Source organism: Pristiophorus japonicus, chromosome 8 (assembly GCF_044704955.1).
Source record: "Pristiophorus japonicus isolate sPriJap1 chromosome 8, sPriJap1.hap1, whole genome shotgun sequence".
Lineage (NCBI taxonomy): Eukaryota > Metazoa > Chordata > Chondrichthyes > Pristiophoridae > Pristiophorus > Pristiophorus japonicus.
In genome coordinates, this window is record NC_091984.1 from 111,677,045 (window position 1) to 111,704,639 (window position 27,595).

Genomic DNA, 27,595 nt, shown 5'->3' on the forward strand with positions numbered 1-27,595 from the left:
TAAAAGTTTGAGATTTACATAAAAGGAACTGAGGATAGCTTAATAAATTAGGAAAGACAGACTTGCATTTATATAGTGCCTTTTACTTCCTCAGGATGTCCCAAAGTGCTTCACAGCCAATAAATTATTTTTTGGAAGTGCACGTGCTGGTTTTTTTTTGGTAGGCACAGCAAGCTCCCACAAAAAACTCTGAAGTAAATGACCAGTTAACCTGTTCTGGTGATATTGATCGAGAAAATGTTGGGCAGGTGTTTACACAAACTTATTGCTCTTCTTCGAAAAAGTGCCATTGAATCTTTTCCGTCCATCTGAGCAGCTCAATGGGACTTTGGTTGAATGTCTCGTCCAAAAGATGCAATGCAGTGCCCCCTCAATGCGACACTGATGTGTCAGTCTAGATTATGTACCGAAGTCCTGGGTTGAGACTTAAACCCACTACATTTTGACTCGGAGACAGAATTACGAACATTGAGCAAAAAAATAAGAGAAATAAGCAAAAAGCAGCAAATGCAACCCTAAAAATAATAACCATGTTATTAATAGTAGGAAGCTCAAGGGATCAATACAAACAATAAGATCACTGAGAAATAGAAAATGTATCAGATTATTTGCATGAGTTTGCACAAAGGAGTCAAAAACATTTATGAAAATTAATTTAATGGCTGCATAAATACCAAACCAAATTTCCACAATGTTAATTTATCAATAAGTTGTTTTACTTTTGATATACTAAACTATTGTTACAGATTTTTGTTTAATTTAGAGGAAAAGCATAATTTTGCAGAAAAAAACAATCACCAGATTTTTTTTTTCTTTGCAGAAAGGTGGAGCTCTAATTAATACAGTGATGACGAAAGCAAATCCTGCCATGAAAACAGCGTACAAATTTGTAAGTGTCTAAATTGGATGCTAATAGATATTAGATTAAATGCTGCAGTACTGTAGGTAGACCGTGTGGGACAATGGGACAGTTGCATATTTTGGTGACATATTTTAATGCATGTCATGCTTAAAAAGAAACTCGGATCCTTATCTTTAAATGGGGGAGCATTCTGTGATCACTCTTATTGATCATAAATCTCAATCTTAACTTTGCTCAGATGTTAAAAATCGCAAACCTCTTGACACAGAACTATGTCCATATAGCCTGGAAGCAGACACTTTGTGTACTCAGTTTTTTTTCTCTCTACCCACGTCAAAAATGGGGACGGTGGATTTGTGGGCCATGTTCTCTGTACATGATGTCACAAAAGAGGCCGCAAAAACTCAATTTGTGTTGGACGTAATTTGCACTTGAAATTTCCTCGATCCTGTGCTGGTTTGGCCGGTTTCAGATGAGTTGCTTGGAAAAACTAACACAATCTAATGGAAACTCTAGCACAATAGGTTGCAAAAGAGGTAACTGAAAGGCGTCAGTGAGTGTCGGGATAGCTCCATTTCTAACATGTAGAATTAATGGCAATTCAAACGATCAGCTGTTTTATCAGAAAATCATGCCCATTATAGAATCATACAAGTTTACAGCACGGAAGGAGGCCGTTTTGCCCCATCGTGTCCATGCTGGCCAACAAGAGCCTATCCAGCCTAATCCCACTTTCCAGTTCTAGGTCCGTAACCCGCACATCCAAGTACAGTACGTGAGTGAGCAAGTACATAGAAGATGGAATGTAATGTGGAGAATTGTGAAGTTATCCACTTTAGTAGGAGAAATAGAAAAGCAGAATATGTTTTTAAAATGAGAGGCTCGGAAATGTTTGTATTCAGAGAGTCCTGGGTGCCCTTGTACACAAATCACAAAGTTAACATGCAGGTGCAGCAAGCAATTCGGAAAGCAAATGGTATGTTAATCTTTATTACAAAAGAATTGGGAGTCCAAGAGTAAATAAGTCTTATTGCAATTATATAGGGCCTTGGTGAAACCACATCTGGAGTACTGTGTGGAGTTTTGGTCTCCTTACCTAAGGAAGGATATACTTGCCATAGAGAGGGAGTGCAACAAAGGTTGACCAGACTGATTCCTGGGATGGGGGGGATTGTCCTATGAGGAGAGTTTGAGTAGACCAGACATATCATGCTTAAAACTAAACTCAGATACTTATCTTTAAATGGGGAAGCAATCTGTGATTTAGAAGAATGAGAGGTGATCTCATTGAAATGTATACATTTCTTTAGGGGCTTGACAGGGTAGATGCTGGGAGAATGTTTTCCCTGGATGGTGAGTATAGAACTAAGGATCACAATCTTAGAATAAAGGGTTGGCCATTTAGGATTGAGATGAGGTGACATTTCTTCACTCAAAGGGTTGTGAATCTTTTGGAATTCTTTATCCCATAGGGCTGAGGATGCTCAATCGTTGAGTATATTCACGACAGAGATAGCTAGATTTGGGGATTCTAAGGGATATGGGGATAGTGGAGTTGAGGTAGAAGATCAGCTAAGACCTTATTGAATAGCAGAACAGGCTTGAAATGCCGAATGGCCTGCTATTCCTTATGTTCTTAATACAAACTTAGGAATAGCAAACTATCTTTTGGTCTTTTCAATACCTCATCTGTTTAATCATCACCAAAACAATAATATGTTGGGTTATAGTTCTGAAAATGTTTTAGTATTGATTTTGCAGACAATGTTCAGCCATCTTTGTGCCTCTTTCACGAATGACTCTAATTATCATTTGATGACATGTTCATGTAAATTCTGTGTAGAATTAACAAATCAGAATTGTCAAAAAATGTATGTTGCATGAGTTTACTTTTCTGGTTTAGTTTTGCGATTTAAAAAGACTAGAAATGTCTAATATCTGGTTCAGTGTAACTGAACAATAATATGAAGGTTTACCTGTGAGATTTGTTGCATGACTAGTTCCCTGTTTGGGCCAAGTGCTGAGTGGAGGCCAGGTATATCTCCACAGGGAGATTAGATGTGAATGAGAGTCATGCAGAGATGCTCTTGCGCATGCTGCTGAATGACATTGGCAGAAACCCTGGAGCAGGTTGCTTAGCCTTCCCCCTCATGGAGTGGTGCCTGGTGTGAAGGATGAGTTTGAGTGAAAATCCCTTGGACTAAAGGGGAAAGTTGTGTTGGATTATTTCACCCACACCTCCCACCGACTGTCAGAGTTCAAGTTATCTTTGGACACTGCTGCTGTAGTTTTATTGATTATTACTTCAAAGGTATAGCCCATGATGCCCACTATTGACTCTGGTCTCATGCAATTCTGTTGATTTAATGATACAAAAACAAGAAAGCAATATAGTAGGTTGAAGACTGAATAATCAAGCTTTACTTTCAAGAAATGAATCTAAAATGCTGGTACATGCTTGAATTCACATTATAAAGAACTAAAAATCAGTATTGAAAACCTATAACTTGCTGCAAAAAAATGAAGCTAAACATATTTTTCTTACTTTATCTTCACCTAAATGTCATTGAGCTTTCATAATTGCACTTCAAGGAGAAATGTATTTCAGCGAAGAAAAGCAAGGTAGACAAATAATAGCTGGAAGTTAAAAGTACATTTTTGATATTCAATTATTAATCCAATATTAGACATTGGGTTTGATCATTTTAAGAAATGCATAGATATAGTAACATTGTAGCAATCTTCTATTTAATGTCCTTGGCTAATCAACTGATTCAGCCAGATTACTCTAAATTATTACAAAGGGTGCCATCTTAAATCCATGGTGAAAATAACTTGTTGCAATATGTAGAAGCAACTTTACAGAAAACCTCTGGTGACTGTTCAGATTTCATATTGAGAAATTTGTATCGCATTTAAAAGGAATGATGTATCAAACCCTTTTTTTTTCTCTTCAAGGCTAAGAACCAGGCTAAGATGGGGATCAAAGAAGTGAAGAGCAGGTTAAAACAGAAGGTACATAACATATCTGACTTCATTGACATTGTATTCTTTGAAATATCTAAAACAAGAAAGTTGCAAGAGACATTGTGAATGATTTGTGAAATTTGCTTAGTCCTTTGTTCAATAACATACATTTTTCATAACTGACCCCCAGGCTATCTTGATCTGTTATTGTTTCATGCTGAGGTTGAATGATCACTTTTTTTTGTTTGCATATTTTATTGATGTCCCAAATATTGCTTGTTTGTTAAATGTGAATTTTGATGAAGTTGGTTGTTTTAATAGCACAGTTGAAGCCTTAACTGTCAAATCAGTACTGAAATCATGGTGAGCTTTCATGTAAAATTTGTGAGCGAGTACCAGAGGACTAAAAATGTAAAACCATCTTCTGTTGGCAACAAAGTGCATGACTACTTTCCTTTGTAGATTAATACAGATTTACTGATTTTGTGTCCTTAAACCCATCTCCAAGTTTGTATTGAACAAAAAAGGTTTTTCTTGTTCGGGGGGAGACGGGGTGGGGGTGGGGGTGGGGGTGGGGGTGGTGGAGGATTGAACCAATAGGATTGAATAATTTTTAGTCGACAAATATTTTATCTTTCTGAAGTCACAGAATTAAGTTGAACTGCTACTTACTGGATTTTCAATTTTGTGCAGGAAACAAATGAAGATGATGACTCGCATTGTAGTGGAAGGCTATCTCCAAACCTGCAAAGGCGATCGAACTCTGACCTTTTACAGAACCGGCTTCCAGCCACTAAACGTAAACGGGTAAGAAAAGGAATGGGACTGGTTCTTCAATGGTATGCATATTATTTGTGTTCAAATCACTGCTACAACAATTGCCCATTCTTTGTTTTTATTCTGTTTTGTGTTGAAAACCTTTGCTAATCATTTTTATGGAATTATATATCGTTAATGCTGCAATAATGGCGGTGTGTTCCATTTTACAGTTTATCTAAAAAAAACTCTTTCTAATAAATAGATGTATTAGTGAGGAATATTTAAATTTACAGCATTGGGCTAGGTGAATCACAGACATTGGGCCAGATTCGCTGCTTATTACATCTCCACTTGTCATACACTTTCTATGGGTTTTGCACTGGAACTTTCTGTAAATTAGAGAGCCATCAAGTGCAGCACCCTCTACAGAGCGTCTGGGACCTGTGTGAACAGGGAAAACATCTGTGAATCTCCTTAACCAATAGGATTGAAGAATGATGACTGAGCAGCGTAGAGTCGGAACCAGGAAGTGTCCATTTGAATATTTAATTCAATGTCAAATCAGGTGCAGAAAGCGAAACAGAGAGAAAGAGAGAAAAAAATGGGGAAAAAATCCTTTTTTACGTTTTAAAATCTGCAGTAATAATTAAAATCTGAAGGAATGAGATGCCACACTTACAAAAGTTAATTGTCAGTGCCAGACAGGTTCTTTGTCTGTAATTAATAATTACTACGCCATTAAAAGGGCACTTATACTGGAATGGAACAAGCCCTACTCTTTCTGCTGAGTTTAGACTGTATCTATGAGGTAAATACAGCAACTTCCCGCCGCTCATTACATTTAAATGGGGAGCCAGACAGTGACACGCCATTTTAGAGGAACGTTGCATCTCGGACAGCAACTTCAGGAGCTCCACGTTTAATTCCATATGTGCTGTCATCAGAATTTGCTGCCCGATTGCCACATAAATAACGGTGAATGCTGTTAGCCTCGCTGTTATTTCCACATCAATATTTGGCCCATTATGTTGAACTGAAATGAGCAATTAAGACAATCAGTGCTTTGGCAGTGTTTTAATTTGAATTTTTGCTACACCTGGTTCACTTATACTGGCAATGGACAGGAAAATCCAATTTTTCATTGCTTAGTGAGTCACCAGGATAAGGTAGCTATATTCAGTAGCAAAGCGCTGAGGTGGGTTCAAAGTCACTAGTCTGCCAGAAGCTCAATTAAATGGTGCCAAAATATAAAAATATGCTTTAATTTAACAGTATAAAACCAAGGAGCGCAGTGTGCCGATGCAAAAAGTATTTTGAAGAGTTGCTGCTATTTTAGTTGCATCTTTCTCTCCCTTAAATAAACGTCAGTTTGACTCTATCATACCACTCTCTCTCCTGAGTTGGAAGGTCACAGCTCAAGCCCCACTCCGGGATTCGCACACATTATCTAGTCCGATACACAAGTACAGTACTGAAGGGTTGCCGCATTGCTGGAGGTACTCTGTCTTTCAAATGAGATGTTAAACTGAAGTCCCATCTGGCTGTTCAGGTGACCATAAAAGATCTCGTGGTACTTGTTTGACGAAGAGCACAGAGGTCTGGTGTCGTGGCAACAATCTTCCCTCAACCAAAATCACCAAGACAGGTTAATTGGTCGTTTATTCTATTCTTTCTGGGATAATGCTGCATCCAAAATTGCTTCCATGTTTGCCCATAAAATGTCCTTTAGGAAAGGAAACCTGGTCTGGCTTATATGTAACTCCAGACCTTCAGCAATGTGGTTGACTCTTAACTACCCTTTGAAATGGTCTACCAAGCCATTCAGTTGTATTCAAGAAGTTGGCTCATCACCACCTTCTTAAGGGCAATTAGGGATGGGCAATAAATGCTGGCCTTGCCAGTGATGCCCACATCCTGTGAACAAAAATAATTTTATTTTAAAAAGATGTAATTTTTTTTTAAGTAATGAATTAGCTGTCCTGAGGTCATGAAAGGTATTCTCTGAAGCTCATTCTTTCTCCTCTTCTACCTCCACCCCCTCCCCGCCACACCTAATTTCCTGAGAGTGGGGTGCTTTGATTACATTGTCACATTTCTATGCTAAACATATTTTTAGAAACAGATACGATGTTCAGAAACTGGGTAGATGCTGGGTCTTAGGATAAGGGTTGGCAATTTAAAACTGAGATGAGGAGGAATTTCTTCACTCAAGAGGATTGTGAATCTTTGGAATTCTTTACCCCAAAGGGCTGTGGATGCTGAGTCATAGAGGCTTAATGGCTGAGATGGATAGATTTTTGGACTCTAATGGAATCAAGGGATATGGGACCGGGTGGGTAAGTGGAGTTAAGGTTGAAGATCAGCCATGATCATATTGAATGGCGGAGCAGGCTCAGGGGACAGTATGGCCTATTCCTGCTCCAACTTCTTATGTTCTTATGAAAAGGGGCTAATGCTTCATTTTACTCCTGCTGGCCCTTAAATATTGCATTCAAGTGTTGTAAAAGCAGACCATTTATAATTATTGGTCAGGAATCAATGTTCAAATTTGTGGCATTTTGAAGTTTGAACAAAATGGATTTCAAATGCTTACGAAGAGCTTTTGTTGCCATCTATTCGACAGGCGGCTTACAGAGTCCATGTAACCACAGGTGATAGATTGGTTTGCATGTGTGTGAGAGGTGGACAGAGTAATACATTTCAGAGCATCATCTGTGATTGCCAGAAAATATTACCGGGCCCATGTAAACAGATGGTAAGCATCTCTGTTTACAAACATTAAAGGAAGACTTTCATCTTTAAAATTTCAAGTTCACATCCAAATACTTTTCCCTGCCAACTGCTTTGAGCAGTGTTGCTGTTTGGTAGAAAACTACCTTGTTCCATGGTGTTTTCCACCCTCAGGTGAAGATCATTATTTTTTATTTGTGCAGTGGCTTTTGAGAAAGATGATGTAATTATAGTTCACTTGTACGTTGTGTCCATGCTGTAAAACCTTCTGCAGTGTTCCATAATACAACGATGGAGCATTGAATGGTTGCAGTGATGTCTTCCTTGCCAAAATTAGTTCCATAAAGGAACACCAATGGCAGCCACGCAACAGAAGTGACCAAATGGTTTCCTCCATCACTGAACATCTCGTGTTGGAATAGTTAGAAGTTTCCGTCTGGTGGTAATCTTTTGTGTAAAAATATTAAATGCATTTGAGCTCCCTTTTTGTATATAATGAAGCAAATTTGAATTACAATTCTTACCCAGAGCCCCATAATTTTGCGCATATGGATAGTTACAGTGCTGTTTTTGAGTGGTGTGGCTTTAAATTGTGTCATTTAGGTTGACTAAAATAGGCTAGCCATAACAGCAGCAAAAGGGCAATTTTTTTTTTATGTGTTAACAATTCAGGCAGGAACATCTTAAAGAAAGTAAATAAAGGGTCTTGATACATATAGACAATAAAACTGTCCAGAATTTCCTTAGCAACACCACTGTCGTCTTTACTGAAAAAGTATATTTTCATTTTTAGTTCTCTCTTTTTAAAGTTTCATTCTAAACATTGTGCCACTTTTGCTGTGCATATCAAACAATGTTACCACCACTTACTGGTCAGTTTACGCAAAAGCACCACTTCCATTGCCACAAAGGAGCCAAAGCTTGGAAATTACTGGGAGTGCTGGTAACGTCCAACTGCTTCATGTGTTTGTGTGAAGTTTCTATCTTTGCTGCTTTATCAGAGCATTAACCAATTCAAAATAAAGGGGTTAAGAGAAGAATTTAATGCAAAAACGTTGAACATTTGTATGATGTAACATCGCTCTCAGTAATTTCTAGACTTCTGTTTCACAATGCCTTTAATATTCCAGAACATGTTCAAAATCGGATGATTTCCTAAGGACCTAAAAAACCTATTAATTTCATTTTGATTGGAATCGAGATTAAACTTTTTGCATGCTAAATATTTTAAGTTTAGTAATTTTCCAGTAAAGTTTTTTTTGGTTCTCAAAATGAATTGTGAACTTCACACAATTTCAAGTAAATAACACTTTCAGAAGAAATAATTTTAATAAAGCTGAAATTATGCCACAGTAAAAGTTATGTAATTTGTAATAAAATGAGAAAATGCTTTGATTGTTGGCTTGAATGCTGGGCAGTGGTAGAAAACATCTATTTTTAGCTGAAGAAGTGATTTAACTTAAGTTGCTTATAATGAGTTATTTGCCAAAAACCTTGTGGTCTATTTTGGCAACGAAAATGAGTGACATTTTATGCTTAACTGGTTCATCGTACACTATTGTGTTGTGTTGTACTTTAGATCTCACTGATCGGCAGAATTTTAAATAAATGGACTGTCACTTTATAACTGGGGAAAATGTCAATAGCTTTCTTTGAGGCTGTAGATTTGGGGAAAGATTTGGCTGTCTGTTAAGTTTTATTATTGCTTTACAAAAGAATACAACTGCTTTTCAAAACTACAGAAATTAAAATGAATTCTGCCTGCTATTTCTTTTAACATATTCAGTCTTGCATAACATTTTAATTATCTGCCAACAAGTTGTTGGTTTTCTTCATACAGCTCGCATTCTTAAATGGACTGCCGGTGTCATCTTTGGTGACAGTTGCCATGAGTTTTGTGACACTTCAAACATAGACCATGCAGAAGATCTGTTTGAATGATTCTTGATAGTTATTCTCTAATTGCACAATGGCATTACTCAGTAATGCAATTTATTTTTAATCCTCTAAATTTTTGGATTATTTTAAACATAAAAATGGATTCTTAAAATTCCCTGATGCCAGTTTGGAGCCACAAATTTTGAATAATTTTTCGGGTCTATGGAGGCCGACCGCACTGAGGCATAAATACCTGATATTGAGTACCTATCCTGATGCTTGCAATAATGCCTCCACTCTCCCACTATTCACTGCATCAAATGGATTATCTTGCAGTCACAGATGGAGTTCTGGAGCCATTTCATAAACTGTTTATTAATGGAGAATTTGCCCTTTACAATGTTGCCAGCATTTACAATTTCATTAACGATTGATTTTATACTATTGCATTATTTGGTGTGAATATTCATCCCACAATAATTCAAAAAGAAAATCTCAACAACATCATAAGTGTTGGCCTAGTTTGCTTAGTTATCAAAATGTAGAGGTGATATTCCTCCAAAATTGACTAATTTTAGAGGAAATCCTGATCTTGTGGTTCCTCAAACTACTTTGGGAAGCAGTTGATGGCTGGGAAACTCCACACTGTATAGACGGCAGCATGAGGTGGTGGAAGCATTATCCGCTGTGACTGCTTGCTTTAGTGATGGCAGCTTCCTTAGATGTGGTAAAATGCAGGAAAAGGGGCAATCAGTAGGCCAGTCATGTGAGTAATTATTTCTTTAAATTTTATGTGCTAAGTAATTAAAATGCAGAGAAGGAATAGAGACGCGTCTGTGTCTTATTGTGAATTATCACATTAAATGGTACTCTTACCCCTCTCAGTTCCTGTACTTTTTCTGAGTGCAGCCACATTTTTGACATCAGCACTATAATCAAGAACATAGCTGTAATAATCTGATGGAGGTAGAAAGCCCTTTTAATTAGCAATATGCAAGTTAGTTTTGTGAAATTTCAGTTCATGCAAAACCAAACAGAGATTTTCTACAAATATAAAATAATTTTCTTAATCTGAAATTAAGTTAAATTTGAAGTCACTAAAATGAGATTGTGTGCAGGTCTGTTGATGTGTGCTGCAACTTCCATTCTCTGTACATGTATAACTAAATTCTGCCATCTTGTGGTTCAATACATTATTTCTAACATGGATGTAGAATGAAACTCATAGATGAGTTTTTATCTCTTTTTAAGATGAAATAAAATGGTATTTCTGGAGCCGAAAGCAATAAGAGCCTGGAACCCAGGCATACCTATATCATATCTTTTTGTACATACTTTGTATTATTATCCTTGGTGCAATGCCCAGCAATGGGGATAATATTGAAACTAGTGATTTAGTGATTATGTGGTTACTGGAAATCTCATTGACGGCTGAAACATAGAAAATAGGTGCAGGAGTAGGCCAATCCTGCCCTTCGAGCTTGCACTACCATTCAATAAGATCATGACTGATCATTCACCTCAAGTTATGCTGCCAATTTTTTTTGTCATTGTAAAACAGTTTACGATGCACATCAATGAGAAAATGGCAGTATAATTTGAGAGTTGCATCATAATCTGCTTCCCGAGTGCCCTGAAGCCACCAAGTGTGAGGGACCCGTCCAGAGTGCCATCTCGCACAGCTTGGGATTCACGCACTGTCTTGTGCAACTCCATCCAGACGTGAAGCCATGTTTAAAGAGTGTTCTTTCAGTCCATTGGAACCCCTGAGAAATTTAGAAAGCTTAGAACCAAGTTTTTTTTTAATGTGATGAGCAAGCAGACATAGCTACCCATGCCCTTGCGTTACAAAATAACTGCCGGGGGATAGCACCCATCAAGATGAAGTAGTATGCTGTAACTGCAGCCAGGAAATGTAAATGTAGAAACCATGGGCCCAAGTTTCGAGCCGCGCCTAGAACGGCGCAGTCCCAACCTGGACGCCCGTTTTTCGCGCCACAAAGTGCGCCTAAAAAAACCCTCCGATTTTCTCCACCTCCCTCCAGGTCCTCTGGCCCTCGGCGCAGCGCAGCAGGAGCTATAGGGGGCGGAGCCAGGTCCCTGCGCTGAAAACAGTGCCGGGACCTCTGCACATGCGCGCTACAGTGGGCGCGCATGTGCAGTAGCTCCAGGCGCCCAAAACTGTGTGGGAGGGGCCGAAACACGCAGCCCCTAGCCCTGGCCGAATGGCCTCACTGGGGCTGCGTGAATAAGGCTCCTCCCACGGCCAGCTCCTGCTTCTTCCCGACCCGACCTGACTCGACTCCCGCTTCCCGCCTCCGGACTGGACCCGACACCCCCTCCCCCCCCCGGACCGGACCCGACACCCGCTCCCCCCGCCCCCGGATCGGACCCGACACCTGCTCCCCCCTCCCGGCCTCCGGACTGGATCCAACCTGACCTCCCTCTCCCTCCCTCCCTCCCCCCGACCCGAACCGAACCGACCTCCCTCCCACCACCCCCCCGACCCGACCCAACGCCACCTACCTGTAAATCTTGTGCTGGGGATGGGCCCTGCCCGAAGTCTCGGGCCCGGCCCGTTCAGCCTCCCTCCCCCTCCTCCTTCCCCCCCACCCCCCCCAATCTCCTCTTTCCCCCCCCCCACCCCCCCCAATCTCCTTCCCCACGCCCCCCAATCTCCTTCCCCACCCCCCCCAATCTCCTTCCCCACCCCCCCCCAATCTCCTTCCCCACCCCCCCCCCCGAATCTCCTTCCCCACCCCCCCCAATCTCCTTCCCCACCCCCCCCCCCAATCTCCTTCCCCACCCCCCCCCCCAATCTCCTTCCCCACCCCCCCAATCTCCTTCCCCACCCCCCCAATCTCCTTCCCCCCACCCCCCCCAATCTCCTTCCCCCCACCCCCCCAATCTCCTTCCCCCCTTCTCCCCCATACCTCCCCCTTCTCCCCCATACCTTCCCCTTCTCCCCCATACCTCCCCCTTCTCCCCCATACCTCCCCCTTCTCCCCCATACCTCCCCCTTCTCCCCCATACCTCCCCCATACCTCCCCTTCTCCCCCATACCTCCCCCTTCTCCCCCATACCTCCCCCTTCTCCCCCATACCTCCCCCTTCTCCCCCATACCTCCCCCTTCTCCCCCATACCTCCCCCTTCTCCCCCATACCTCCCCCTTCTCCCCCATACCTCCCCCTTCTCCCCCATACCTCCCCCTTCTCCCCCATACCTCCCCCTTCTCCCCCATACCTCCCCCTTCTCCCCCATACCTCCCCCTTCTCCCCCATACCTCCCCCTTCTCCCCCATACCTCCCCCTTCTCCCCCATACCTCCCCCTTCTCCCCCATACCTCCCCCTTCTCCCCCATACCTCCCCCTTCTCCCCCATACCTCCCCCTTCTCCCCCATACCTCCCCCTTCTCTCCCTCTACCCCCCTCCTCCCCCTCCCCTCGCTGTCAGAAACACAGACACTGACAGACAGAGAATGAGAGACACACAGACAGAGCGATAGAGACACACTGAGGGGGGCATCTTAGCACGCTGTTGGAGGGCTCCCGGTGCTGCAGTCGGTAAGTAGAAAATGTTTTGTTTTATTGATTTTTCTAAAAAAAAATTATTTCTTCTTAATTTTTTTTTGATTGATTTATTGGTTGATTTATTGATGTATTTATCATTTATTATTGATGATGGCTCTTTATTTGTAAAACTGAAGTGTTTAATGTTTGTAAACTTCCCTTTAAACACCCCCCTCCACCATTCCCTACGCCTGATTTGTAACCTACGCCTGATTTTCTAAAGTTTAGACATGGTTTTTTCAAGCGTACAAAAATCTTCACTTACTCCATTCTAAGTTAGTTTGGAGTAAGTTTTCACTCACGAAACTTTGAAATCAGGCGTGAGTGGCCCGACACGTGCCATTTTGAAAAAAAAATTCTGTTCCAAAGTGAAACTGTTCTAACTGACTAGAACTGGAGCAAACTAAATGTGGAGAATTCCGATTTCTAAGATACTCCATTCTACACCAGTTGCTCCTAAAAATCAGGAGCAAATCATGTGGAAATTTGGGACCCATATACCAGATTAGTTGGCATCTGAAGGAGAACGATAGGTTAAGGTACCAGATGGAACCCTTCTTTATACCAGTTAAGTTAATGTTTAGAACCAGGAAAAATAGCTACTGCTCCCTGCAGTACTGTCTTCCAACAAATCCCCTCCCATCAAGCCCTGCCCACACACTACTACTTGGCTTCCTCGTGGTACTAAATCTCATGAATAAAATTAACAAAATCTGTTCAAAAAAAATTAACGCACCTGTTTACTATTGGATCATTTGTGAGATCTCATCAAAGCGCTGAGCTATATATAATAGGTGCAGTTTCTTGTGATATTGCTCCAGTGTTTTCCACCTGAAAGCTCACTGCAGAAGGTGTATTCCCCTGTGTGCATGCACACAATTTAATGTTCTGCTACCTATTAGAAGGTAATAAACAGTGGTGTTTTCACTGCAATACTTCATCCATGCTGTAGGTGTTGGTTTTCTCTCTCGTAGTGCAAACCAGTTTTGAATTCAACCGTGCAGTTGTTGAACAATGCAGCTTTACTGGGATCCCTCATTTGGACAGATGCAGATCTCCTGTTAAGACTATGCCTTTTATCGGTGGAGAATTTATACTATGTTGATTTAGTATTCTGACTTTAATATTCACTAATCTTTTATTTATATATGTTTTTACAGATGTATGTACACCTAATTTTAAAAAAAAATCATCATAATGTCCACATAGCTTTTGCTATACAACTTAAAATGCCAATCATAACATTCAAAATGGAAATTTTTTTTGTGAAATCACATTTTCTCTTCCTTTTACTGATGGAGATGATATGTCAATTTGTGGCAGACACCATGGTAGTTTTTAAAGGGAAAAATAGAAGGTACAAAGCAGTGAATCAAAGAATTGTTGAACTGTTTTAATATTGATCTTTGGTTGCCTGTAACTGTGGTCTCTCACAGTCTGCGGCAAGGTGAAAGTAAAACTACTGGAATTTGTCGGATCGGCAGCCAGGAAGAGCTGTTTTTGACTGGCCATCGTGCCTGCCACTGGTCGAACTTTGACCACTAAAAAGACTGCACCAGCAGCAGTTCAATAAAGAAACCTTTTCCAAATAGCTCCTGCTGACGCAATGTTATGGCATGGCACCATCACGTGTGCTGCCGTCATGATTTAACTTACTTTATTGCCACAGATATTTTGTGTGTCGTGACGCCATTTGTTGATGAAATCATGACCCTGTGTGCCTCTGCACTTTGCTGCCAGTTCAGAGAGACCCTGTCAGCAGCATGTCTGCAGTGCAATTTCGGGAAAGTGCCATTCTTCGACCCAGTCTGTAGTATAAAAGGATCTTTTATATAATAATGTTCATTTTTATAAAGGTCCTTTTCATTAGCTGCTTTTTAATTTACAAAAGCCAAACTCTACCGTAGTCTTGTGGGTATATCTCAAAATTTGAACTCTGATTTGCTTTACCTGATTAACTCTAAGGTAAGTAACAGAGGAATTCTGAAAAGCATTTCGGGCATCTTTGACATGGATGTTTATAATCTGGTTTGGCGTCTAAATTACAGGTTGCAAAGACTAGGCTCGTATTCCCTTGAGTTTAGAAGATTAAAGGATCATCTAATTGAGGTGATTAAGATGATTAAAGGATTTGATAGGGTAGATGGAAACTATTTCCACTGGTGGGGGGAGTTCAGAACAAAGGGGCATCACCTTCAAATTGGATCGAGGCCCTTCAGGGGTGATGTCAGGAAGCACTTGTTCATACAAAGGTTAGTGGAAATCTGGAACTCTCTCCCCCAGAAAGCTTTGGAGGCTGGGTCAATTGAAAATTTCAAAACCGTGATCAATAGGTTTTTAATAAGGTAAGGCTAATAAGGGCTATGGAACCAAGGCGGGTAAATGGACTTAAGAAACGGATCAGTCATGATCTAATTAAATGGCAGAATAGGCTCAAGGGACTGAATGGCCTATGTTTCTAACAAGATAGTTACTAAAAAAGTTATATGATGAAAATGTTTAAAAGTAATTGGTATTGCAATAAAACAAAATGACCACATTTCAAGAAGCATTGGCACAAGCAAATCTATTTTTCAAAAAATGAAGAATTAAGTATTCAATTCATTTTCATGTTTAACTTTTCAATAGAATTGTGCATGGATCTGCATATTTTACCATCTAAAAAGTTTTCAGTTCTTAAAGGGTTAGCAGCAGGAAGAAAAACTCCCAAAACAGTTATGCAAATTCTGAAGTGCAAGTGTCTACTCCCACTCACAGAAGACTGTCAAAATCTTTTATCTGACAGCATTACTTAAATTGCTTTGAAATTTAATGAAATGTCAGAATTTTGCAGTATATGTATTCAAAAGCAATACTGAAAGGCGAAAAGTTGATAACGTGAGAATGGTTTCATTGTACCAGTCTTAAAACTTCAAAGTTACATAATCTTTGGCTTGACTTTCTCTCTCCCATTTTATATAACATGAGCAGCCAAAGCAGGAGGACTAGTTAAATGATTGACTGATTGATGCATCAGTACGCAGATGGAATAAAATGTGATTTGGGAATTGGGGTAAATTCGAATTTCCCTCAGACCAGTGCATGGTGAAACGTACCTAAAAATAGTAATGCCTTTTATCTGTGACTTGCTTGTTCCTACCCCAGTATATCTGCTTTGTCTTTTTGAGCTCCGAGCAAACAATATGTTTGCAAAACTTGGACTTTTCCCCGAGGCTGCCGTTTTTCTATTGATGCATTAAAGTTTAAATTCCATTTGTACAGAAATATAGCAAATATTTATTACAAGTTCTTATAAAATGTTGGCCCATCCAAATATTTTATGTGCCAAAATTAAAAATTCTCATCATTTGGTTTTGTTAAATGAATAGATTTGCCAGTGGACCCACAATGGGAGTGAAACCTAGTTTTGACCTATAACTGTCAATTCTGCCTTTTTACCGTTTTCTTTTATTTTTTTATTGAATTTTTGTCCTCAATTAGGATGAGGGATGTCAGTGCTGGGAAAAGTAATATTTTGTCAACATCAAACACTCCTAAGTCCAGTATAGCCAATGTAAATTATACATCTTCTTGGAATTTGCCTTAATAATGTGCCTTAACTTCATGATTTAACTTGGAACCTTGATTGCTCCATCTGAAGATTAAAAGTATATTGCCATCTCCATACTACAAATTGCTAATATTAACAGATTTTGGTGTTCTGATTTAGAAACTGTTCACCAATAAGGTAACAGCACTAAGAACATCCCTTTCCAAACCTCCAGCCACGCACAATTAAAACACGACAAACCCAACAAATAAGGAATATAATCCCATGTTGGACTCCGATTCCTGAGCTTTGAGGGCCAGGTTGCCAGGGGTTGCATTTTGGACACCTTATTCTGTTCCCACCTGTGTGAATATGTTCACTTTCTATTCCAAGTGATCTTGCTGTCCCTCTGAATGAGATTACCAGTTTTGTGCTACAAGCCAGTACTTCCAGGAACGGTATTGAGACTGTCGAAACACATTCATTGCAGGAGTGTTACAACTGCTAGAAAGTTTCCATAATCATTTTGTACAAATGAATATGTGCAGCAGAATCAAAGTTTGCTGATGAATGTATTGAGCTTGATATTGCCGGAGTTTCCATGATTGATTGAGGTACACATGATATGATAATATGAAGGTTTTCTTTTTCTTTCTGATGTCTGACAGAATTTTTAAAGCTCATATTGACATTCAAGAAGCAGTGGGCACCTGGATTTGTCCATCAGCCATGCTCTGTCAGTAATAGGCCTGCAGCTCTGCACTGCTCACAGCAGCATATCTTCCCCAACACTATATTGAATGTCACACTCTCTTGGAACACTGGACTGTGATCATCCAGAAAGAACCATGCTCTACACATTTCCATAGATGATTCAGACTTTTTGCTCTGGAAACATCGATATCTGAAAGCCGTGGGAGCTGAGCATGTTGCCATTGATTTTCTTGCAGAGGCCCTCTCGTGAAGCTGTTGACACTGATACAGTGCTCACTCATTTTCCCTTATTGGCAAGAAATGAAATCTTGTAAAAACACAAGTTTTATTTTTAATTACCTCACAGTGCAGCAATCCACGTGAAGCTGTTAAATTGTTTTGTTTAAAGTAAAAAGAGTGTAAGCAGTTTGACATGATCTCATGACTGAAAATTGCCGTCTGCACATACAGAGCATAAAAAGATGCCTTCCGATTAGAAACAACTTGGTTTATGCTCAATAACACAGCCCAATAAAAATGAAATTTCTGCATTTGATAACTTGTTTCCCTACTGCATAGAGCACAGATCTATAACAGTCCTTTATCTAAGGATAACATTTATGTACAAACACCTATCATGTAATAGCCATTTCTTAATGGAAAGGACATGTTAAAATTCAACACGGTTCCTAAAAAAAAGAACAATTTTCTCGTACTTTTTAGTTGTGCAGTGGCAATTAAATCTATTTTAAATCAATGAAAGCTGGAATTGAACATATGAATCTGCATAAATTACACCAATATCTAATTTTCATAAGAACCAAAGCACACAGCACTATTAAACTATGAATAAAAAAAATCAAATTGAAATGTCAGCAATTGAGTAAATCAAAAATCACAATGCAAAATCATAAATGTTTTTTGCGTCGCTAATTGGTTTTCACTCTAGTATTTAATGTTATTAATTATTTTCTCTCTCCGATGTAACTAGTTTCCAAATCAAGAAAAAAGTCCTTAAAACAAAGTACTCATGGCTTTAAAAAAAAAACAAATCTGAAACATTTAGCAGGTTCCGCATTACTATTGGCCTTATTCATGTTATGTGAAGATGCTGACACAGGAAGTAATTGCTGCAGACAAATTAGAGTGGTTGTGTTTTCAAGACATTTCATGAGCAAACTTAATCTCCAGTGGTATCTGCTAGAGTGTGGATATTGGGGGAGAACAGGGTCAATCTTGGTTGTGATAAACCTAGCAGTTGAATTGCTTACTGACACTCTGCACTGAGATTCACGCAGGAAGAAGCTCCACTTTAGCAAGGTGCTTGCAGGCAGCCCATGCCTCTGAAACAGCATTCCCAACATTTATCAGTGAGTTTTGGAGGGGATAGTAGAAGAGATATCTGAGGAAGGAACAGAAGGTGAGGCAAAAAACTCATTACAAAAGCGATAGTTGTGTGCTGAATATTCGTAAGGCCCGAACACAATTGTTCAGTTCTCACATCAACAGTTTACAATTGCCTGCCTCTTAATGTGCATGTTTCTTTTGGTTTAAAAACATCCAAACTGTCAATGTTTAAGCTGCTTCTGAACTTTACATTTTGATTCCATAAAAAGAAAGTCGCCACCTTACGCGCTCAATTTTACCCAGTTATTTGGGCAGTTTTTTGGCCTAAATTTAAAAGTCCAAGTTTCCCCAATCTTTGTGCACCCACGTAATTCAGTTAGTTATGACTTTCTTTAGGTTGGGGTTTTTTTGCGCCTGTTTATCACAATTATGCAAGTTTGGCCAATTTAAATTTCTCCTAGGACGGCATATGTGACCACTCCCGAAAAACCTTCTGGTCACTTAAGAGAAACCAGCGCACATTAAAAAATTGGTGCAGAAAGACACCATTGTTTTTTGCAAAGTTTTGAAGCAAGTCAAGAACACGAAGATCCATAATCAAGCTTAGATTTTTTAAACTTAAAACACAGGAAATGGACTTTTAATGGAATTCTTTAAGTTTTCATTTTTTTAATACTGGCACGCCACCATCCAATGTCTCCAAACCAGGCTTGAGGGTCAGAGCGTCAGCCGGCAGAATCGGTATCTTGCCCGGACTCTGGCTCGGAGCATGGCTTGAAAAGAAGCCCGGGATGGGAGGCGGGGAATGGAGGGCTGTGGAAGGTGAACGGAAGGCATGAGAAGCCTACACTATGCATCAAATGAAGCCCGGAGGAAGATTTCCCGATAATTGCGCCTGCTCAGACCTGGGTGTGGTCCATACTAGGTTGTCGATCTTGAGGAGAGAGAAGAAAGAATTGTCCTGCCTGCTGTTTTGAGCTTCTTGCAAAGGTACAATTTAATCATGGGGGCAATACTGACAATGCCATACCTTGTGCAAGCCTTCGGAATGATGGTGCTGCGGAGGAGACAATTGATTCAACGTCATCGCATGAGGAACCTCAGAGCAAGTAGGGTGATGGGCAGAAGGCCTTACACACATCGGATATATCAAGACAGGTGTTCGTACCTGCACCTGAGTGATGCAGACTGTGTCAGAAGGCTGTGTTTCCACAAAGAAGTTGTAACCGAGATCTGTGAGTTAGTAAAAGCAGACCTGCAACCGAGAAGGGTCAGGAGGACTGCTTTGTCAGTTGAAGTGAAGGTTACAGCTGCACTTTCATTTTATGCATCTGGATAGTTCCAGGCTACAACTGGGAGATGTGTGTGCCATTTCTCAACATGCAACACACATCGGCATTCAGCAGGTGACAGCTGCACTATATGCCCGGAGAAATGAAGTTCCCCATGACCGCCCAGGCAATGTGTGATAGGGCTGAAGGCTGTGGGCTTTTCCAGGATTGCTAGCTTTCGAAAGGTACAGGGCTGCATTGATTGTACCCACATCACCTTGCGAGCACCTTTTGGAGGATTCCGAGATGTACAGGAACAGAAAAGGCTTCCACTCCATTAATGTGCAGCTCATGTGTGATGACATGCATCGCATCATGTCAATTGATGCAAGATACCCTGGGAGCACCCATGATGCCTTCATTCTATGCGAGAACGTTATATCTGCCATAGAAACATAGAAAATAGGTGCAGGAGTAGGCCATTCAGCCTTTCGAGCCTGCACCACCATTCAATAAGATCATGGCTGATCATTCCCTCAGTACCCCTTCCCTGCTTTCTCTCCATACCCCTTGATCCACTTAGCCATAAGGGCCACATCTAACTCCCTCTTGAATATATTCAATGAACTGGCATCAACAACTCTCTGCAGCAGGGAATTCCACAGGTTAACAACTCTCTGACTGAAGAAGTTTCTCCTCATCTCAGTCCTAAATGGCCTACCCCTTACCCTAAGACTGTGTCTTCTGGTTCTGGACTTCCCCAACATCGGGAACATTTTACCCGCATCTAACCTGTCCCGTTCCATCAGAATCTTATATGTTTCTACGAGATCCCTTCTTATCCTTCTAAACTCCGATGCATAAAGGCCCAGTTGATCCAGTCTTTCCTCATATGTCAGTCCTGCCATCCCGGGAATCAGTCTGGTGAACCATCGCTGCACTCCCTCAATAGCAAGAACGTCCTTCCTCAGATTAGGAGACCAAAACTGAACACAATATTCCAGGTGAGGCCTCACCAAGGCCCTGTACAACTGCAGTAAGGCCTCCCTGCTCCTATACTCAAATCCCCTAGCTATGAAGGCCAACATACCATTTGCCTTCTTCACTGCCTGCTGTACTTATATGCGAACTTTCAATGACTGATGTACCATGACACCCAGGTCTCGTTGCACCTCCCCTTTTCCTAATCTGCCGCCATTCAGATCATATTCTGTCTTTGCGTTTTTGCCCCCAAAGTGGATAACCTCAGATTTATCCACATTATACTGCATCTGCCATGCATTTGCCCACTCACCTAACCTGTCCAAGTCACCCTGCAGCCTCTTAGCGTCCCCCTCACAGCTCAAACCGCCACCCAGTTTAGTGTCATCTGCAAACTTGGAGATATTACATTCAATTCTTTCATCCAAATCATTGATGTATATTGTAAAAAGCTGGGGTCCCAGCACTGAGCCCTGCGGCACCCCACGAGTCACTGCCTGCCATTTTGAAAAGGACCCGTTTATCCCGACTCTCTGCTTCCTGTCTGCTAACAAGTTCTCTATCCACGTCAGCATATTACCCCCAATACCAGGTGCTTTAATTTTGCACACCAATCTCTTGTGCGGGACCTTGTCAAAAGCCTTTTGAAAGTCTAAATACACCACATCCACTGGTTCTCCCTTGTCCACTCTTCTAGTTACATCCTCAAAAAATTCTAGAAGATTTGTCAAGCATGATTTCCCTTTCATAAATCCATGCTGACGGACCGATCCTGTCACTGCTTTCCAAACGCGCTGCTATTTCATGCTTAACAATTGATTCCAACATTTTCCCCACTACTGATGTCAGGCCAACCGGTCTATAGTTACCTGCTTTCTCTCTCCCTCCCTTTTTAAAAAGTGGTGTTACATTAGCTACCCTCCAGTCCATAGGAACTGATCTAGAGTCGATAGACTGTTGGAAAATGATCACCAATGCATCCACTATTTCTAGAACCACTTCCTTAAGTACTCTGGGATGCAGACTATCAGGCCCTGGGGATTTATCGGGCTTCAATCCCATCAATGTCCCGAACACAATTTCCCGCCTAATAAGGATATCCTTTAGTTCCTCCTCCTCTTCACGTGACACTAGTACTTCCAGAAGGTTATTGGTGTCTTCCTTCGTGAAGACAGAACCAAAATATTTGTTCAATTGGTCTACAATTTCTTTGTTCCCCATTATAAATTCACCTGAATCCGACTGCAAGGGACCTACGTTTGTCTTTACTAATCTTTTTCTCTTCACATATCTATAGAAGCTTTTGCAGTCAGTTTTTATGTTCCCGGCAAGCTTCTTCTCGTACTCTATTTTCCCCCCTCTTAATTAAACCCTTTGTCCTCCTTTGCTGAATTCTAAATTTCTCCCTGTCCTCAGGTTTGTTGCTTTTTCTGGCCAATTTATATGCCTCTTCCTTGGATTTAACACGATCCTTAATTTCCCTTGCCATGTTTCAGCAGCAGCCAGACGGGCAGAGCTGGCTGCTAGGAGACAAAGGGTACAGCCTCGTCACCTGGCTCATGATGCCCCGACGTGTAACCCGGACAGAAGCTGACCGGGAATACAACATGTCGCACATTGCAATGCGCAGCATAATAGAGAGATGACCATTGGCATCTTGAAACAGCGTTTCCAATGCATGGACCATTTCAGAGATTACTTGCAATATTCCCTTGAGATTGTCGGTCAGTTCACTGTTGTGTGCTGCATAACTTGGCCATCTTGAGGCAGCAGCAGCTGATAGTAGACGTCCCACTTGAGGTGAGAGTGGCTGATGATGAGGAAGATGCAGATGACTAGGAAGACAATGAAGCTATGCAAATACCTGAAACCAGAGCACGGTGACGGAGGAGGGCAGGCCATCGTGCCCCTTTAACGATTGCTCGAGCCATGCGCCAGCAGCTCATCAGTGAATGCTTTGCTGCCTGAAGGCTCAGTGGCAACTATTCTAAATGGGCCATGTTTACTGTTTGGACCTATTAATAATGGAACAAATAATGGAAATTATTCAGTGATAATTTAAAATATATTTTATTCAAAAGTTTAACAAACATTTGTTTTTACTTAACTTTAATAAAAATATTCTTGTATCAAACTTTAAACATAAAAACATAGAAAATAGGTGCAGGAGTAGGCCATTCGGCCCTTCGAGCCTGCACTAACATTCAATATGATCATGGCTGATCATGCAACTTTAGTAACCCGTTCCTGCTTTTTCTCCATACCTTGATCCCTTTAGCTGTAAGGGCCACATCTAACTTACTTTTCAATATATCGAACAAACTGGCCTCAACAACTTTCTGTGGTAGAGAATTCCACAGGTTCACAATTCTCTGAGTGAAGAAGTTTCTCCTCATCTCGGTCCTAAATGGCTTATCCCTTATCCTTAGACTGTGACCCCTGGTTCTGGACTTCCCCAACATCAGGAACATTCTTTCTGCATCTAACCTGTTCAATCCCGTCAGAATTTTATATGTTTCTATGAGATCCTCTCTCATTCTTCTAAATTCCAGTGAATATAAGCCTAGTCGATCCAGTCTTTCTTCATATATCAATCCTGCCATCCCGGGAATCAGTCTGGTGAACCTTCGCTGCACTCCCTCAATAGCAAGAATGTCCTTCCTTAGATTAGGAGACCAAAACTGTGCACAATATTCCAGGTGTGGACTCACCAAGGTCCTGTACAACTGAAGTAAGACCTCCCTGCTCCTATACTCAAATCCTCTCGCTATGAAGGCCAACTTGCCATTTGCTGCCTTCACTGCCTGCTGTACCTGCATGCCAACTTTCAATGACTGATGTACCATGGCACCTCCTCTTTTCCTAATCTGTCACCACAGATAATATTCTGCCTTCCTGTTTTTGCCACTCAAGTGGATAACCTCACATTTATCCAAATTATACTGCATTTGCCGTGCATTTGCCCACTCACTTAACCTGTCCAAGTCACCCTGCAGCCTCTTGGCATCCTCCTCACAGCTCACACTGCATTCACATTTTCACATAAATCATTTAAAAACTTTAAGAATACTTATAAACTTATAAATTGTAAATTTACATAACTTGCAAAAAACTTTTAATCTGAGAACAGTTACAACAGTAATGACAATAATATCAACAACAGCAGCAAAGAAAGACTGCACCCATGTCTTCTCCACCTTATATACCGATATATAAAACGGAAAAGAGTGACTAAGGTCAATGTTGGTCCCTTAGAAGATGAGAAGGGGCATTTAATAATGGGAAATGTGGAAATGGCTGAGACCGTAAACAATTATTTTGCTTCGGTCTTCACAGTGGAAGACACAAAAACCATGCCAAAAATTGCTGGTCACAGGAATGTGGGAAGGGAGGACCTTGAGACAATCACTATCACTTGGGGGGTAGTGCTGGATAGGCTAATGGGACTCAAGGTAGACAAGTCCCCTGGTCCTGATGAAATGAATCCCAGGGTATTAAAAGAGATGGCGGAAGTTATAGCAGATGCATTCGTTATAATCTACAAAAATTCTCTGGACTCTGGGGAGGTACCAGCGGATTGGAAAGCAGCTAATGTAACGCCTCTGTTTTTAAAAAAAAAAAAGGGGGCAGACAAAAGGCAGGTAACTATAGGCCGGATAGTTTAACATCTGTAGTGGGGAAAATGCTTGAAGCTATCATTAAGGAAGAAATAGCGGGACATATAGATAGAAATAGTGCAATCAAGCAGACGCAACATGGATTCATAAAGGGGAAATCATGTTCAACTAATTTACTGGAATTCTTTGAGGATATAACGAGCATGGTGGATAGAGGTGTACCGATGGATGTGGTGTATTTAGATTTCCAAAAGGCATTCGTTAAGGTGCCAGACAAAAGTTTACTGCAGAAGATAAAGATACGTGGAGTCAGAGGAAATGTATTAGCATGGATCAAGAATTTCTGGCTAACAGAAAGCAGAGAGTCGGGATAAATGGGTCCTTTTCGGGTTGGAAATCGGTGGTTAGTGGTGTGCCACAGGGATCGGTGCTGGGACCACAACTGTTTACAATATACATAGATGACCTGGAAGAGGGGACAGAGTGTAGTGTAACAAAATTTGCAGATGACACAAAGCTTAGTGGGAAAGCGGGTTATGTAGAGGACACAGAGATGCTGCAAAGAGATTTAGATAGGTTAAACGAATGGGCTAAGGTTTGGCAGATGGAATACAATGTCGGAAAATGTGAGGTCATCCACCTTGGGGGGGGGGGGGGGGGAGGGGAAACAGTAAAAGGGAATATTATTTGAATGGGGAGAAATTACAACATGCTGCGGTGCAGAGGGACCTGGGGGTTCTTGTGCATGAATCCCAAAAAGTTAGTTTGCAGGTGCAGCAGATAATCAGGAAGGCGAATGGAATGTTGGCCTTCATTGCGAGAGGGATGGAGTATAAAAGCAGGGCGGTCCTGCTGCAACTGTATAGGGTATTAGTGAGGCCGCACCTGGAGTACTGCGTGCAGTTTTGGTCACCTTACTTCAGGAAGGATATACTGGCTTTGGAGGGTGTGCAGAGACGATTCACTTGGCTGATTCCGGAGATGAGAGGGTTACCTTATGATGATAGATTGAGTAGACTGGGTCTTTACTCGTTGGAGTTCAGAAGGATGAGGGGTGATCTTATCGAAACATTTAAAATAATGAAAGGGATAGACAAGATAGAGGCGGAGAGGTTGTTTCCACTGGTCGGGGAGACTAGAACTAGGGGGCACAGCCTCAAAATACAGGGGAGCCAATTTAAAACCGAGTTAAGAAGGCATTTCTTCTCTCAGAGGGTTGTGAATCTGTGGAATTCTCTGCCCAAGGAAGCAGTTGAGGCTAGCTCATTGAATGTATTCAAATCACAGATAGATAGATTTTTAACCAATAAGGGAATTAAGGGTTATGGGGAGTGAGCGGGTAAGTGGAGCTGAGTCCACGGCCAGATCAGCCATGATCTTGTTGAATGGTGGAGCAGGCTCGAGGGGCTAGATGGCCTACTCCTGTTCCTAATTCTTATATTCTTATTCTAATACCGCCCGCTGCACTTGGTCTTGGTGACTCCACTCCTGCCCGCAGGCGGTGGCGCAGCGTTTCTTGGGTTGGTACCAAGCTTATTCTTTCGAACATCTCAGGTAATGTGTGCGCACTTAATGTGGGGGGTGGGGGTGGCAGGCAGGCAGATAATAATGTGGAGGGTGCAGCTTGGGCCTGTAGGTTGGTCTGCGGACTGGAGTGGGAGTTGCTGTTGATTCTCTCAATGGGCGCCGGGTCTGGGTGTGTTCCCTTATTGTAGCAGCTAACTCCGACATTCCCTCCATCGTGTGCCCTGACAGTGTGTCAACTACCTGAAACATTCCCTCCCTCATGTTCACTGACAGCGCATCAGCTACCTGTGACATTCCCTCCCTCGTGCACTGACATTGTTTCGGCTGACTGAGACATTCCCTCCCCCATGTTCCCGGACAGTGTTCCCATTTCTCGTGAGTGGTGTTACTTCTCCCGACAGTCCCGATACCTCAACACCCACCTCACTGATGGTGTCCAGACGAGATTGGGTAAAGTCAATGCTCTCCGCACTCATTGCCATCATCTGAACCACATCTGTTACATCCTGCCTTTCAGGACAGCTCTGTTGAGCTCTCCTTTCCCTCCTCATCCTGGGTGTGGCTCGCTGCACCCCACTGGGACCCACAGCCTCGGACGGTGGGAAACCATGGAATGCCCCACTAACACTCATACCACTCTAGGAAGGGGCTGGCACCTCAATGGGTCGTACCTGCACCTCCTCCAGAGTGAATACAACATAGGGGCCTTCATCCATCCTTTCCCCCTCACACCCATGCTCTTGGTCTGGAAGGTGCGATTGGAAGATGTTCTCTTCAGGCTCGTCCACATCTGAATCTTCTGCATCATCAGGGTTGGCCTCAATTTCTGCAAAATGTAGCAGAACAGGCAAATGGTTAGCAGCAGAGGATGGGGCAGGGTGGGTGGCATGAGTAGGCTCACACAGCGCAGCCAGCAGAAGATTCAGATGTGGACGAGCCTGAAAAGAACATCTTCCAATCGCACCTTCCAGACCAAGAGCATGAGGGGGAGGGGATGGATGAAGGCCCCTATGTTGTATTCACTCTGGAGGAGGTGCAGGCTGATTTGAAGGACCACAATGAATGATAGCACATTGCATCAACCGAAGCGTAGCTGATTGAGACATCCCCATGAACTGAAGCATGGCTAGCCTGCGCAATACTTAACATTTAGCAAAGCCAGACTGGTGAATTTGCAGGACTTGCCCTCTCCCTCGAGTGTGGGCCCAGCATGTGCAGTGGTGGTTGCTTTTCTCCAGGCAGGGCATATCAAAGCAGCGACTCTCTCCCAAGGGTGTCAGTTGGTGCAGATTTGCCGGGCCTCTTCCTGATTGAGTTCTTTCTGTTTTGTTGTATGCCACCTTCCTCTGCAAAGATGAAAACATAACTTTTTGGAGAGGGTGTCTTTCTGCTGAATGGGACATATATAGATGGTCATATTTACAATTGCAATTCCATTGAATAAATGAAAATATTACTTACACTAACTATTTGACCAAGGTCCTGCCACTTTTTGCACTGGCTTCCAGACCTCTGGGTAGTCACCATTGCACAGTCACCTTGTACAAGTTGGTTCCAGCGTTTCTTCATTTCTTTTGGTGGAACTTTTGTAAGACCTCTGCTGGTGTCCAACTCGTGCCATCTGCCCTCAATCAAAGTGCCTCCACTTCATCCTAACAGAAATTCTTGGTTCATGCGCCACGTATCATCTTGTATTGCAGCTCCGATTTTTCCAATGATGAAGTTCTCATACATAACTGGCTCTTTAAAAATGGCCGCATGCAGACTGGCTGTACTGGGCATGCGCGCCCATAGCAGTCACGTCAAAAATGTACTTTTTTTGGCACATGCACAGAAGGGAGGGCATCGTTTCTTCAGCGCAGACA

General features: G+C 41.8%; 1 protein-coding gene across 6 annotated transcripts in view; it reads left to right on the plus strand.

Moving 5' to 3' along the window:
* The window catches only part of dennd1b (DENN/MADD domain containing 1B), a 303,998-nt gene that overhangs the window by 257,500 nt on the left and 18,903 nt on the right, over window positions 1–27,595 (plus strand). For 5 of the 6 annotated variants that reach the window (XM_070887322.1, XM_070887317.1, XM_070887318.1 and 2 more), the window contains 3 exons: window positions 821–889; window positions 3,821–3,877; window positions 4,523–4,636. In XM_070887322.1, the coding sequence (XP_070743423.1) occupies window positions 821–889; window positions 3,821–3,877; window positions 4,523–4,636 (240 nt within the window). Of the gene's footprint in view, window positions 1–820; window positions 890–3,820; window positions 3,878–4,522; window positions 4,637–27,595 lie in introns of those variants that run through there. The other variant, XM_070887321.1, reaches the window with a different exon arrangement.